Source organism: Lagopus leucura, unplaced genomic scaffold, assembly GCF_019238085.1.
Source record: "Lagopus leucura isolate 7727_CA_CO unplaced genomic scaffold, USGS_WTPT01 Super-Scaffold_73, whole genome shotgun sequence".
NCBI lineage: Eukaryota > Metazoa > Chordata > Aves > Galliformes > Phasianidae > Lagopus > Lagopus leucura.
This window is the reverse complement of record NW_024962252.1, coordinates 78,608,624-78,621,446: the sequence shown is the minus strand read 5'-3', so window position 1 is coordinate 78,621,446 and position 12,823 is coordinate 78,608,624. Positions and strand designations below refer to the sequence as shown.

General features: G+C 38.2%; 1 protein-coding gene across 2 annotated transcripts in view; it reads right to left on the bottom strand.

The window, feature by feature from the left end:
* Positions 1-12,823, bottom strand: part of THADA (THADA armadillo repeat containing) — a 153,449-nt gene that overhangs the window by 8,181 nt on the left and 132,445 nt on the right. Inside the window, exon 37 of one of the 2 annotated variants that reach the window (XM_042884624.1) lies at positions 12,191-12,281. The exons of the other annotated variant lie outside the window; for it this stretch is intronic. Within the exon in view, the coding sequence (XP_042740558.1) occupies positions 12,271-12,281 (11 nt within the window). The 3' untranslated portion in view covers positions 12,191-12,270. Of the gene's footprint in view, positions 1-12,190; positions 12,282-12,823 lie in introns of those variants that run through there. 2 annotated transcript variants of the gene reach the window in all.

Below are 12,823 nucleotides of genomic sequence, written 5' to 3'. Positions count from 1 at the left end.
TCACCCATGTGACGATCTAACATTGTATGAGAGGGCTGAGAACAACTTACAAGGTGTCAAAATAAATTTGGAGTACAAAATAAGAAGTCACAGTGATTACACATTCTTATATAATGTAATCCTTTAAAAAGAATCAAGTAATATTAAATTCCCAGAACAAAACCCACCGGTTTTACCAAGTACCATACATCTCAATAAACCCTGCAAAGACAAATCACGACTTTCAAAGCAGTCTCTTCTCTTTTTTAAATTAAACTAACTCATATGAAATACTAAGTGTAGATTGGTGGATTTTTTTTTTTTTTTTTTGCTAGAAAAAATACAGGCATAAAAATGCTATGTGTTTCCTCATACAGGTACTGATGTAGCACCATACATAATCCTTTTTGGTACAATAATCCTTTTTCCAGATTCATGCTCGTTGCAGCTGCTGACAACTGCTAAGCAAACTCTTCACTTTAGAATTGCTGGAATTTACAGTCACTTTAGATTACTGGAAATTTTTCAAATGGATACAGGAAACTTTGAACTACTAAAGACCACATGCATTACAGAATGCTTTGAACCAGTTCTATGTTTTCTCCTAAAAGTTAATTCACATTGGTATGTCTTATCTTTCTTCCAGCAGTTCTGTGCTAACACAGAGAGAGGCATATTCCTGTAAGGAAGCCGTAGCTACTGAGAAGACTCCTGATAACTACAAAGCATCTGATCCAGGAGTATGTATGATTTACTAAATGTAGGCATTTTTGAGCAGAAGAGCAAAATAAAACAAAAAAGTTGGGAACCTCAGCCACTCAGTCTTCATGTCTGTATTAATGCCATATAATTAAATAGTGTGGGTAAAGGTTGTTTTCAAGATAACTTTATATTTCATTTTTATCCTAGTTTTATATTAGTTATTAAAAATGGTGATATTTGAAAAGAGCAGACTGTAAGATTGCTCTTACAGAAAGTGCCAGAAATCTCATATGTTACGATATTTGTCAAAAATGTTCATGACATATTCTCAGCTTCTTTGCTGGTCAATTCACTAATCCCATTTTCTCAGCGTGTAAGAGCATACAATTACAAACTCAAAGCTCACAGAAGCTGTTTACTACACAAAAACCTGATGAAAAAAGACCCTTGCATCAAAACCTTCCAACACGCATAGTCCAGACAGACAACAGATGAATAAAACGAAGGGATGAAACTTGTTTGCAAAGAATGGCTCACAAGCAGTGTTATTTTTATCTTTTTCCTAACAATAAACATACATAGATACATAATGCCATAAAAATACTGTTCAATTTGCCAACACAATCTTATGGCAGAAACTACCAAAACTACAAATCTGTGATGCTCTTTCTTTTCTGTCAAGATCCAAATGCCTTCTAGTGCCTGCTTGCAAACTGCTCTCCATGCAGTGTTGTAGCATCTTCTGTTACATACATTTCTGGCATTCTGATGAAAACTCTACCTGACTCTAGAGTTGTGGTTTACAGAGAAGCTGATGTTGCCAGGGTTTTCCTTTTCAACAGCTCATCAGCCAGTACAGACCTACAGCTTTTGAAAGACTTAAAGGCTACTCTTAAGATCATAGAGCATATTTTGGTCCAAACCAATCTCCTCCTTCTATCAGGTTGAGAAGCCTCAGAAGGCCTCCTGATTGAACTAACCTCTATAAGCAGCAACAGCCAAGAAGAGAGGAAAAAGCCCCACTGCTAGAACACGTTCACCACAGTGTGCTGGAGGTAACTGTTCAAAGGAACCACTGCAAAAGCTTGTATGTTGCCTGGCAGCAGTTCTTGCAGGTGTCTAACAAGCAAATTATAAGCATAGCTGCTTATATATTATCTCAATTCTGAATGGAAAATACCTATCTTAGAAAAAAATTTCAACAGTCCATCAGAGATCTACTTGCCCTTCATGAAGGTAAGATGATGGATCAATGATTTCATCTGAGAATGAGCTGGTTTCTGGTATATACCAAAACACAATGAAGCCTACTTGCCCCCTCATTCCTCTGCTACCAGAAGTTGACCAGAAGTCAACACAAAGGCATACGGATCCTAAACATGCTATTGTGGCTTAGGCAGTTATAGAGTACCAGGAAGGACTGCATGATATTACTTTCCTAGATGATGTTCAAATTTCACACGAAAGCAAGAAACTAATTTTTCTCTCACACAACTCTTACCTCCTAGGTGACTTCCTTGATTTTGCAGCTTTAGCAACGCAGAGCATTTCCCCATTATATGAGCACACTTCTTTGGAAATCTTTTTGGCCTGGTTGCATAATATTTGAAATATTTGAAGCTCAGGTACTTCCAAACTGCTGTTGTCAAGTGAGTAACAGCTGGATCAAAATCTGCCTGGAAACTGCCAGCCATTGTGTCCATATCCCAAACATTGGTGAGGCAACTTCACCCATGTCTTCATCAGGCACTACACCACCTCACAGGCCTTGACACAGTCAGGTGGATCATTAACACGCAACATGGCTTATTTGAATTACTCTGAGGCATTCTTCCAAGCAAATGTATAGGAGGAACAGGAACTGCTTATTCTTGCTTGCAATGAGACTGTATATACATAGACTCTTGGAGTGACGAACATTATTTCATCAGTAATCAGAATCCATTAACTGAAAGTCTGACACAGATACAAATATATTTGTATACATGACACTAGAGCTATCAATTTTACATTTGTATTTTCCATTTCTTTCCAAGTCTTTTGTGGACTTGGTTTGTGTCTCTTCAAATGAGAGGGAACTGAAAGAGTGCTGTGAGTGCTCTCCCCAGAATATGGATGTCCTCTGAACATAAGCATTTCTTGCACAAGTGAAAAGTGAAGGAAAATTTTTCTCACATATGAGTTCAGGTAGGATTTGTGAACACCAGGGACTTCCTGATCACAGGGAAGAAGCCTTTTCTTCTATTCTCTCCTCATTTAATATATAGCTTTGAACCTTTTTTATTCCAAATATTTCAAAATATCCAAATAGAAAGACAGAAAGACTAACTAACCCGTGACTCTCCCTCATTCATCACTACATGGAATGCCTCCCCAAGTCACTTGCATTTGTATGTCCACAGAAATAACAAATGACATGATCTGTTTTCTGTGTGTAGAGAGGAGAGATGTGAAGATTAAGATTAAAAATCTTGACTGATCTGAGGCTTCATGACTTGTTTTCTGACTACTCAGCATCCCATGTTTTAATATTCAAAATTCATTTGCCTCTGGCTTCTACTCTGTGTGCTCTGAACTCCTGCAACTCATGCCTCCAAGGGACCTAGGTAAGCAGTCAGCAAGCTAGTGACCTCTTTTCTAAACTGGTTGAAATAACTTGCTTACCTGCACAAAACAGCTCTCTGGGATAGGCAGGAATAGAATGCTAATCACAAGAGCAATACTAAGTGGCTTTGGCATGTTCTTTCTTGTGATCCTGTCTTACTTTATCACTCTGCAAATGAGGTAATGCTGTTAGAGACGTTTCCTATGCTGTATGTTCCTGATTCAAATTCAGAGCAAATCTGTCTTGTTGAATGAATAAGAACTTTTGGGGAGGAAAAAAAGAAAAAACAGAACAAACAAAAAAACCCACTGACAAAAACAAACAAACAGCCATCCTGTGATAATGTAGATAGCCCCTGCTGCCTTATTATACACGCAGCACAACATCTTTGAATGAAGGTTGCATTTCCTATCCTTTAGATTCTTGGCTTTTGCAATCATACCAGCACTCTTAGCGTAGAGAAGATGGGAAGACAGCAGTGTGACTGCACAACTTTCCAAGTTTCAAAGCAGAAAAAGAAATCTATACCATATCCAAATAATGTGACATTATATTGAGGCTCATGAGCTGAAAAACAATGAAATCACAAGTCTGACCCCTCAGACATCTGTCACTAAAAGCTATTGAAGTAAGAGCAAATGGTAACAGCACAGGAGATGTGAGGTGTACAGATAGCACAGCTCCTATGTCTTCTATCTAGCCCCAGGCAGCCAATTCCATAGCATCTCAACGCAGGTCTAATTATCTTGACCACTTAAGTCCTCCTTTTCTTTTGAAAACTCAAGGTTTGACACTCAGCCTCTGAGTGACCTGCAGTCATGCTGTCTCCCAAAATACTGGAGAGTTCCCTTTTTATCTTCATTCTGCTTCTTCCCTACATTCTTCTTTTGCTGAATCCAGACCAGTCTCCTCTCACCACAATCATCACTGAAGATCCTCCTCCTTTATGCCTTCCTCTTGCACTAAAAAGAACAAGGCTCCTCACCTAACCAGGCTGAACTCTCAATAGTTCATCTTAACTTTTCCAACAGCCTGCAGAATTTTGCTGAGGTCTCTTTTATCCATTCTATAACCAGAAATGATAGCCAGTTTCTCTATATTTTGCTGTAACAACGATGTCCACAGGTATTAATGAAAGCACATTTCAGGTTTTCATTTCAAGTACCTAAGCCCACCCTGGCCCAGAGCTACCTGAAGCAACACTTGCAGGGTCCTTCTGAGGCATTGTGTGCCTGGCATATGGCACATTCAATAACCCCACTGGGAACACAAGTAAGCAATGCAGGAACAGAGAAATGTAAGTTGTTTATTGAGCACAAAAATCTTTGGAGGTTTTAGCTTTTAGACTCCATGAAGTCCCTACTGAAACATTTCATGGTCTTATTTCCTCAGCAACTCTTGCACATATTTCATCAAAGTGTCTTGCTCCAAAACATAAATATATTATAGCATTCAAAAGAAAAGACCTTCAGTTCTTTTTGTAATCTGCATAAAGAAGACATGATTCCCTAACTTTGCATACAGATTCATATATAGATTTGCATGTACTGTAGTAAGAAAAAAATATATCTTTGCAGTATGGAAAATTTCAATCCCAACTGTTAAGAACTAATGAAAGTATCTGAAAAACATGGCTTTATAACGAGAGGTGTCAGGTAACCTAACAACAGACCATCAGCCTCGCTTACAAAAATACACAGTTCATGCACAATTCATTTAATTTACAAGACAAATTTTAAAGAGGAGATGGAGACAGAAAAGCAATAGGCTGTTAAATTTACAGAAGTCAATGGAAGGCCTATTGAAAAGGTGTGAGAAATTGGGAGGATGAAGTCAGAGGGCAGGTGGAGATGAAGAGAGCACTCAGTGCACAGAAACAATAACAGTGCTGCTATATTTTATTCAATCACACTGACAATCTACAAGAATAAACAACATCAAAGGGATTTTTGTTCCTTTAAAATAATAATAAGGAAATCAGCAGGCATGCTTTTGTGTACGTGGTTTCCCACCACAACTTCTGAATGAGCTGTGCAATTTCAACCCAGTCTGTCAAAAAAGGGCAAAGGAATCCAAAATATTTTGGCTTGTTTCTATGTAACTAGCCAGCTGCATAGAGAAAGAGACCTAGCAAAAGTTGAAACTTCAGTGATCAGACATGAGAAAATCCACACAAAACAAATCCATGAGAGAAAAAAAAAAAAAAAAAAAAAGCTCCCTTTATTTCACTGCTCAAGGAACTTTTCCTTAAATAAATAATGCTATGTGCAGTTAAACTCCACACTGACGTATGTAACAGACACTTATGTCTTTAATGTCTTATTTTTCATTCTACATGTTTAAAACTAGTTTTCTTCAGGGAAGACCGTATCCTGCTATAGCCAGCCATGGGTATCACAGCCTTCACCATTACTTGTGAGAATCATGTCAAATCCTCTGCTTTAGAGAATATACCTTTATTCTGTAACAACCTTCCACAGAGATAATCATGCCAAAACTTACAACACAATACAAAGCAAGGCAGCTAAAAAGCAAGAGCTGCAAATATTGTCTCTGCTGCTTCTGGGAGTTTGAACTGAAACCACTACTGTGTTCTGTAGACCAGCACAGGATTCAGTTCATGTATTTAAGTGATATTTCACCCTGAGATCCCTTATCTCCAGGATCTCCTTACATCCTGTTTTATTTGCATTCCTGGGTCTGCACCAATCTCACATTAGAGGAGTTTGAAGTCACTGGCTCCAAACAGTCAAGTCCTCTCTACTTTGGCATATATCCTAAGAAACCATTTCTCTTCTCAGTAAGATCTTGCCTAATTTCACTAGTCTATACAACACACATTGCTTTAGAAAAAGGAAAGCAATATTGAAAATATCTTTTCTGAAAGACCCTTCACTTGTTCAATAACACCATTTTTTTGATGCTACCACTTTAATTTTCACAGGAGATGAGATGTATCTTGTTTCTTTGACACTTCTGAGATGCAGTAGTGATAGAATATGGATTATTTGTATACTATATCGTGCTTCTTAATGTCTGTACACTAGACAGAGAGCTTTCAGTAAGAGGAAATAGAAGATGAAAAATCAATCTTCTCTTGTTTACAGCAAATGCAAGTTAAGTTGAGCATTCTACAGCCAACACAGTTACATGCTAACTTTCATAAACCTTACAAATTTCATAATGCAGTACATCCACAGAAGTTCAGCAGGATTTATGCAACTTCAGCTACTATCTGCTACTTACATGTACTGCACTAATATGTAGCATTGCTCTAAACACACTTCTGTTGTGTTAATACTGCTGCTTGATTCATATGGAAAATGTTCTGCATATTCAAAGTATCTCAAGATTAGATAACAGAATTAAACTGGGAGATTTGCTCGCAACAGATTCATTCAGTAATTAAAAAATAGCAACAAACACCAAATGAACAAAAAACCCAACATTTTTAAAAGTATATGTTTGAGAGCCTAAGTTTACACTCCACCAACCTGAAGTTCTAGTATTACAGTGCACAGATTCTGGAATTAGGGAAAGAAGGTTTTGTTTGGGTGTGAATTTATAAGAATGAGTAAGAAAAACCTAAAAAGTGTAACTGCTGTCTTCAATACAAAAATAAATAAGCTTGTGTGCATCTGTACAAGGGAAAATAAAAGTGTAATTAGCATAGAACATGAAAAAATGAATGGGTTTTATTAGTCTTGGTAATAAGATATTGTAAGTCTAACCTCTACAGTGATCAAGCCAAGTGTATAAGTTAATCAAGGCTTTCACTGAAGTATTTTTGTTAACACTTTCATCTTACCAGTGGGAATTATTTATAAAAACCTTTTCCACTGCTAGCATGACAAGGTGATCATTAACACAGCACAGACCATGCAAAGGAATGAAATTAAAAACACACGAAAGTGGCATGACGCTGGTACTGTAAGCAACTACCATAAATCATTCTGCTCCTTGAAATGATTTCAATAGTCTTGCTTGAAATCAAACAATCAAAAGCCTTTTACAAGAAGTCTAATTCTTGAAATTTAGATTTCTAGTTTTCCCAAGGAAGTCCTACTTGACTTTCTCATGCATGAGAAATCAATTTGTTCAGAAGCCAGTTCCAAGTTCCTCTTTTAAGAGCTCACTTGGAACTGATTACAGAAGAAAACAACTTTTACACATCTTAGGTTTTGAAGTAAGGACCTGCTGCGTCCCTTCACCCTCAACCTTCCTTCACCGCCACCCCACCACTAATTAAAGCAACCGAATCAGTGGGAAGTCTACAGCTCAGGGAATTGGTGATCCCACAAAAACAACTTTCATTCTATGGTGCTGTTTGGTCCTGGCACAGGTAGGTTCTATCTTGGTCATTAAAAATGCCGAGTGCTGACTTATGTGAAAAGAAGCCAGTGGTTTAGGTTAGTCTGCAAAGGCATTTTTGGTCCTCACCTTGCTCTCACGCACACATGCACAAATTGTGTCAAAAAATTTGCTTGCAGAAATGTATAATCTCCTCCTTGGTGAAATCCCACTCAGTGGAAAATGACATTACTAATAAAAAAGTATCATACACGCATGCCCTGGAATGGGGGCTTTGCAGCAGATGTGTTTTGCACAGGGCTACACACAGGCTATCAGCTTCATTCTTTCAGAGGAGTTATCTTACAGTCAAGTTCGATGCAAAGGGCAGAACAACAGATAGCACTGTCGTTATCTCTGTTGCAGAAAGACAGAGACCTTCACTCTCCACAGCTGCCAAATGAAGTTTTCTGTGAGCAATGTCTTTACAAAGAAATAATGGACTACTTCCTATAGCAATAGATGTACACTTCTCAGCATGTATTCTTCTATATAAAATACAGATGAATATTTAAATTGAAGTACTACATATTTAGTCTAAGCATGAAGAGTTTTACGAACTAGATTTCTACAGTACGAGTTCATTGAAAACTTGTAAAATTTTGCAAGCTCTCCAGCCCATAATATTTTTTCAGCTGCAATCCCAGGTCAACCTTTACAAAGCATACTGCTGTGATAGATACACGTAGCCAATCCTCTCACTGATCTTTAACATCAGAACTTCCAGAACGCAGTTCTCAAATGCGCTGTGAGGGCGGTGTTTAAGACACCAAAAATACCACAGATGCTGGGCTGTATCTATTTGTATTGCTTTCCTTCATGTGACCTTCTCTGTCTTAAGCTGTCTAAGGAGGACAGAGACAGTTGTAGATTATGGATAACTCAGACATTTTTGTGCTAGCACCCTATTTGCTCCAGCTTTTACCCGTGCCAGCTAATGAATGAATGAAAAGTTACACACTTCCATATTTTGTTTTATTCAAGTAATACATTCTAATCTCGGTAGGAATACTGTAGCAAAATGTTATATAGATTATAGGCTAAATCCTATCAGCAACCTTTATTTGTCATGGAACCTCTGTTCTGTCTCTAAATAAATCTGTTAAAATCATATCTCAAAATTCTAGATTGGAAGATGCTAAACATTTTTGTTGATTCTTAGCATGCCCAGAATTAGCAGTGTAGAATGCCAGCTACAGGAAACAACAAACAAACCCCCAAACCACAAAGCTTTGTGACTTAGCTGTAACAAGTAGTCAGCATAGGGCAGGTAATACAATTTGTTTTTACCTAGCATTTCTTACAAAGGCAGACAACACAATGAACTTTGGGTCCATGAGCCCAAAGGTAACTTCCAAAGAGTTTTCCACATAAAATATTTAAGCCAATTTTCTAGCTTTTTCTGCCTGCTTTTCCTCTGCATCCAGGGAAAATATCTACACATTATTCAAGAGTCACCATTAACACAGGAAAAAATCATATTATAAATGCAATCTGAAAGACTTAAATTACTTCCCAATCAGATCTTCCAATAATTTTCATAAAAATAGGAGACATTTTTAGGGTATAAAACTAGAATGTCAGATAAAAAAGAAATGTTACAGATTCTGAATTTACCTATAAAATTACCATACAACTAGGCCATAGGTCAAATCTGCTTCTGGAGCAGGACTAAATTTATTCTAGAAAAGAGACCAGATGAATTCATTTACACTCGTAAACCTCAATTCTTTCATCTTGCAACTGACCTGTAATTGTACCCTTCTTAGAACTATTACAGCAGATGTAAAAAACACCAAATTATAGCTTCTAGCCACAGTAAATATTTCATAATCTCTACCACGTGTCATTTTGCTTTCTGGAGCAAGCTTCTTAGATGTAAGGTCATCACAGTCATCAGGTAGTCACCAACTACCACAGATATTACCATCTATTAGTTTGCTGTGATTAAATTGAATCTTATATATGCACGAAGCAGTATTTACCTTTAAAAACACAGAAGAGGAAAAACAGATGCGGTCAGAGGTACTGCCTGCAAGTAGAAGCCTGAATTTTCAACGTTTTAAGGAGCATGTCCTCTGTGAACCCTACTCTACTTACAATCCTACAATTACAGACAGTGTTGGTGCATTATCTGTGATGTTACCTTGCACAGCCTGTGGTACTTTTCAGTAACATCTAGTGCACTTCCCAGTGCAGAGCGTTCTCGTAATTCCCAGCAGCTCCCCCTCCAGCTCCCTTGTTAGAACCCCTTTCAGTGTATCCCAGGAATACACTCACAGCTGTTTGACCTTTCCTCCTGTCCTCAGCATGCTTTATCTAACATAACCCAAGAGCTTTCACCACCTTGTAGTGTCTGTGAATACACAGTCCTGCACTGTATTTGATTATAACACTGCAAACTGCTGCCTGTATTTGACACTTCACCACTGAGGTAGCAGGAAGTATTTCTTTTAACATAGACTATTACACAGACACCACACACAACCTTAATAAAATAAGTATCACTTGTGCAGTTTCATCTTGTTCTGCAACACAAACTGCTTCACTACGAGCTTTTTCTGCTGTGAACTTTTCTGATGTGAACTTCATCACATCATCTTCTGCTTCTGCTGAGATGGGTCTTGTTTACTCTCAAAGGCCATTTGGCTAAATGCCTCCTCCCATTGAAATCCTAACATTCAGCTCAAACAATTCCTCTTTTATGGCAGGTCTAGTTCTTTTTGGATAGTTGTGCATCTGGATACCAGAATGCAGTTATCAAGAACACTGTTAAAGCAAAATAAGCACTGGAGCTGATTCCAGAAAAAAAAAAAAAAAATTACATTACACTTTCTTCCACTTGCCCCCAGCACAAGGAACACCAGTGTGTTCTGGCTAACACCAGGAGCAGTTTTCCATCAGTAGCCCTGACAATGCTGAGGACTTTTGCACACTTCCCAAGAGCCCTGTGACACATCACAAGATCTTACTAGGAGAACTTTCTGGTCATCAGACTTCAAATTTACAAAAGACTCTCCAGGCAGCTTAAAATTCATGGATGTTATTAAGTACTCTGGGAATGCTGTTTTTTCCTACCCAGGGCAGCTGGGAGGACTTGAAATTGATCCAACTGTTGGAAGCTCTTAACTTTCCACACGATAGTGGTTGACATCATGTACTTAGAATGAAAATGTTTCATCTTCTGCATGCATTTGCCCCTCCACAGCACTAAAAGTCTCATTTTCAGGTTAGCAACTGGAAGAGCACTATAGCTTCAGCACGGCTCTCTCTACAGACAAGTTCTGATATCATGGTTTTCGTAACTCCTCCATCGATCTCTAAAGAATCTAAACAGGAAAAAGAATGCACAACCCTCACTTAAAACAAGAAATGGAAACGTATCACCTATGATCCTGCCACAGATTCCAGTTAATACATCCTCAAAGCAGTGTATGCATGCAGTTCCCTGGTTTATGTTCAGGTAATTACCATCTATTTCTTTAAGGCAGGCAGCTGCCAGAACTGGTTTTAAGAGATGTAATTAAGTGAATTGTTTGGGGCCTCAGCTTACAAAGAGGTCTATTAGCCTAACCTGAACATCGGGGCAAGTCACCAATGCATGAGAAAAGTTGAACCCTACACATTAATCTTTGTCCAGGATCACAGTAACCCAACTCGTTTTTTATTCACCACACTCCTCCCATTTGCCTCCCTAGAAGGGAGGCATAATACCAGCACAGAAATATAGCCAAGTGGTGGATCTCTCCCCAGGTTTGGCAAGAGGACAGATACATCAGTCGGTCTTCCTCCTTTATTAGAAGGCATTAGAAGAAGTGGACTTTTGCTATGACCAAGGTTTCCACATACTTTATGGAATAAAACACAGCTTCAAATACCAACAAGGAATTGAGGCAGCAATGAAAGTACAATGTATTTCTTTACATTTTTCTGTGCACTACGTGGGATGCTCTTATCATGCAGCTGAATACCACCAATGAGAACGGTATTTGTAGCATCTGAATTTTGCACAGCATTTACTCCTAGCTGTTTCACCACCAACTAGAGAATGGATTTAATTTGTTCCCTTGTCCTGGAAGACTTCATGGATCAGTCATAAAGGACATTTGGGGTACAAGTTTTGAGATCATGTCAGTCACCCATGATTTGCTGATATTACCTGTGGTGCTGACGATGAATGCCAGGCCATTGGACGGTTTTAACATCACACAGCCGACATTATCTTTTACCTTTCAACTGATTTACAAGATTTTCTCAGGGCACATGTGTATGAGAACTTCTGCACAGCTTTAGATTTACTGAAGAAGATTTTTAATGGATAGGTTAAAGAAACATAAATCTGACCAAAATCTCTTCTCTTTCAACTGTAAATACAGTCTGATCTTTTCTTAACTTCTCCTTTTCTACCTCTGCTAAAGGCTTATTTATGCATCCCACCTTCAATAAACACAAACATGAGACTTTTAGCACACATCTTCATGATAGATACACTTGCTTTCAGTCAAGAAGTTTTTATTTGAATTTACCTTCTGAATTCATGATGTGTAGGGGAAAAAAAAATAGAAGCACAAGGAACAAACAGCTTTGCTTTTCTTCATGCCACAGAGACAGCATGATTGATGGAGAGGTTCTATTCAGCCAAATGCTAAAGAATAGAAAAGAATTTGAAGTTACCTTGTAAATGTTTCATTATTTAATCTAGTGAAATTACTTTTTTCCTCTCCTCCCAGGAGCACAGTTTAACTTCCCCCTTAACTTACATTTACACTCACTAGTCAATAGGCAGAACAAAAGTTATTGAAAAGTGAGTCTCCTCCATACCTTTAGTCTGAGAGGTTAGAGGCCAGTAGACCACAGGTCACATTATGACTTCCACAGGAATCTCAACCAAATCTGCTGTGCAGACCAGTAGTGCCCCTTACCTAACAGCATATCTGTCATTTTCACTAATCACCTTTCTGAAGGTTAAAAGTCAAATGGAAAGGAACAACCAGGAAGAAGAGTTTTGCACTGACTTTTATGCAGGAACTCCTGAGACAAGAGTACGAGTATCTTGTATGGTTTTGTTCTGAAGTGTGAGAGATGGGAAGAGAAGGATCAGGATCAATATCCCTACATTTTTGGCCAGTGAGTTAATCAGCAACATATTCTGTCTATGTCACCCGTAGATCCAATCCTATTCTTAGA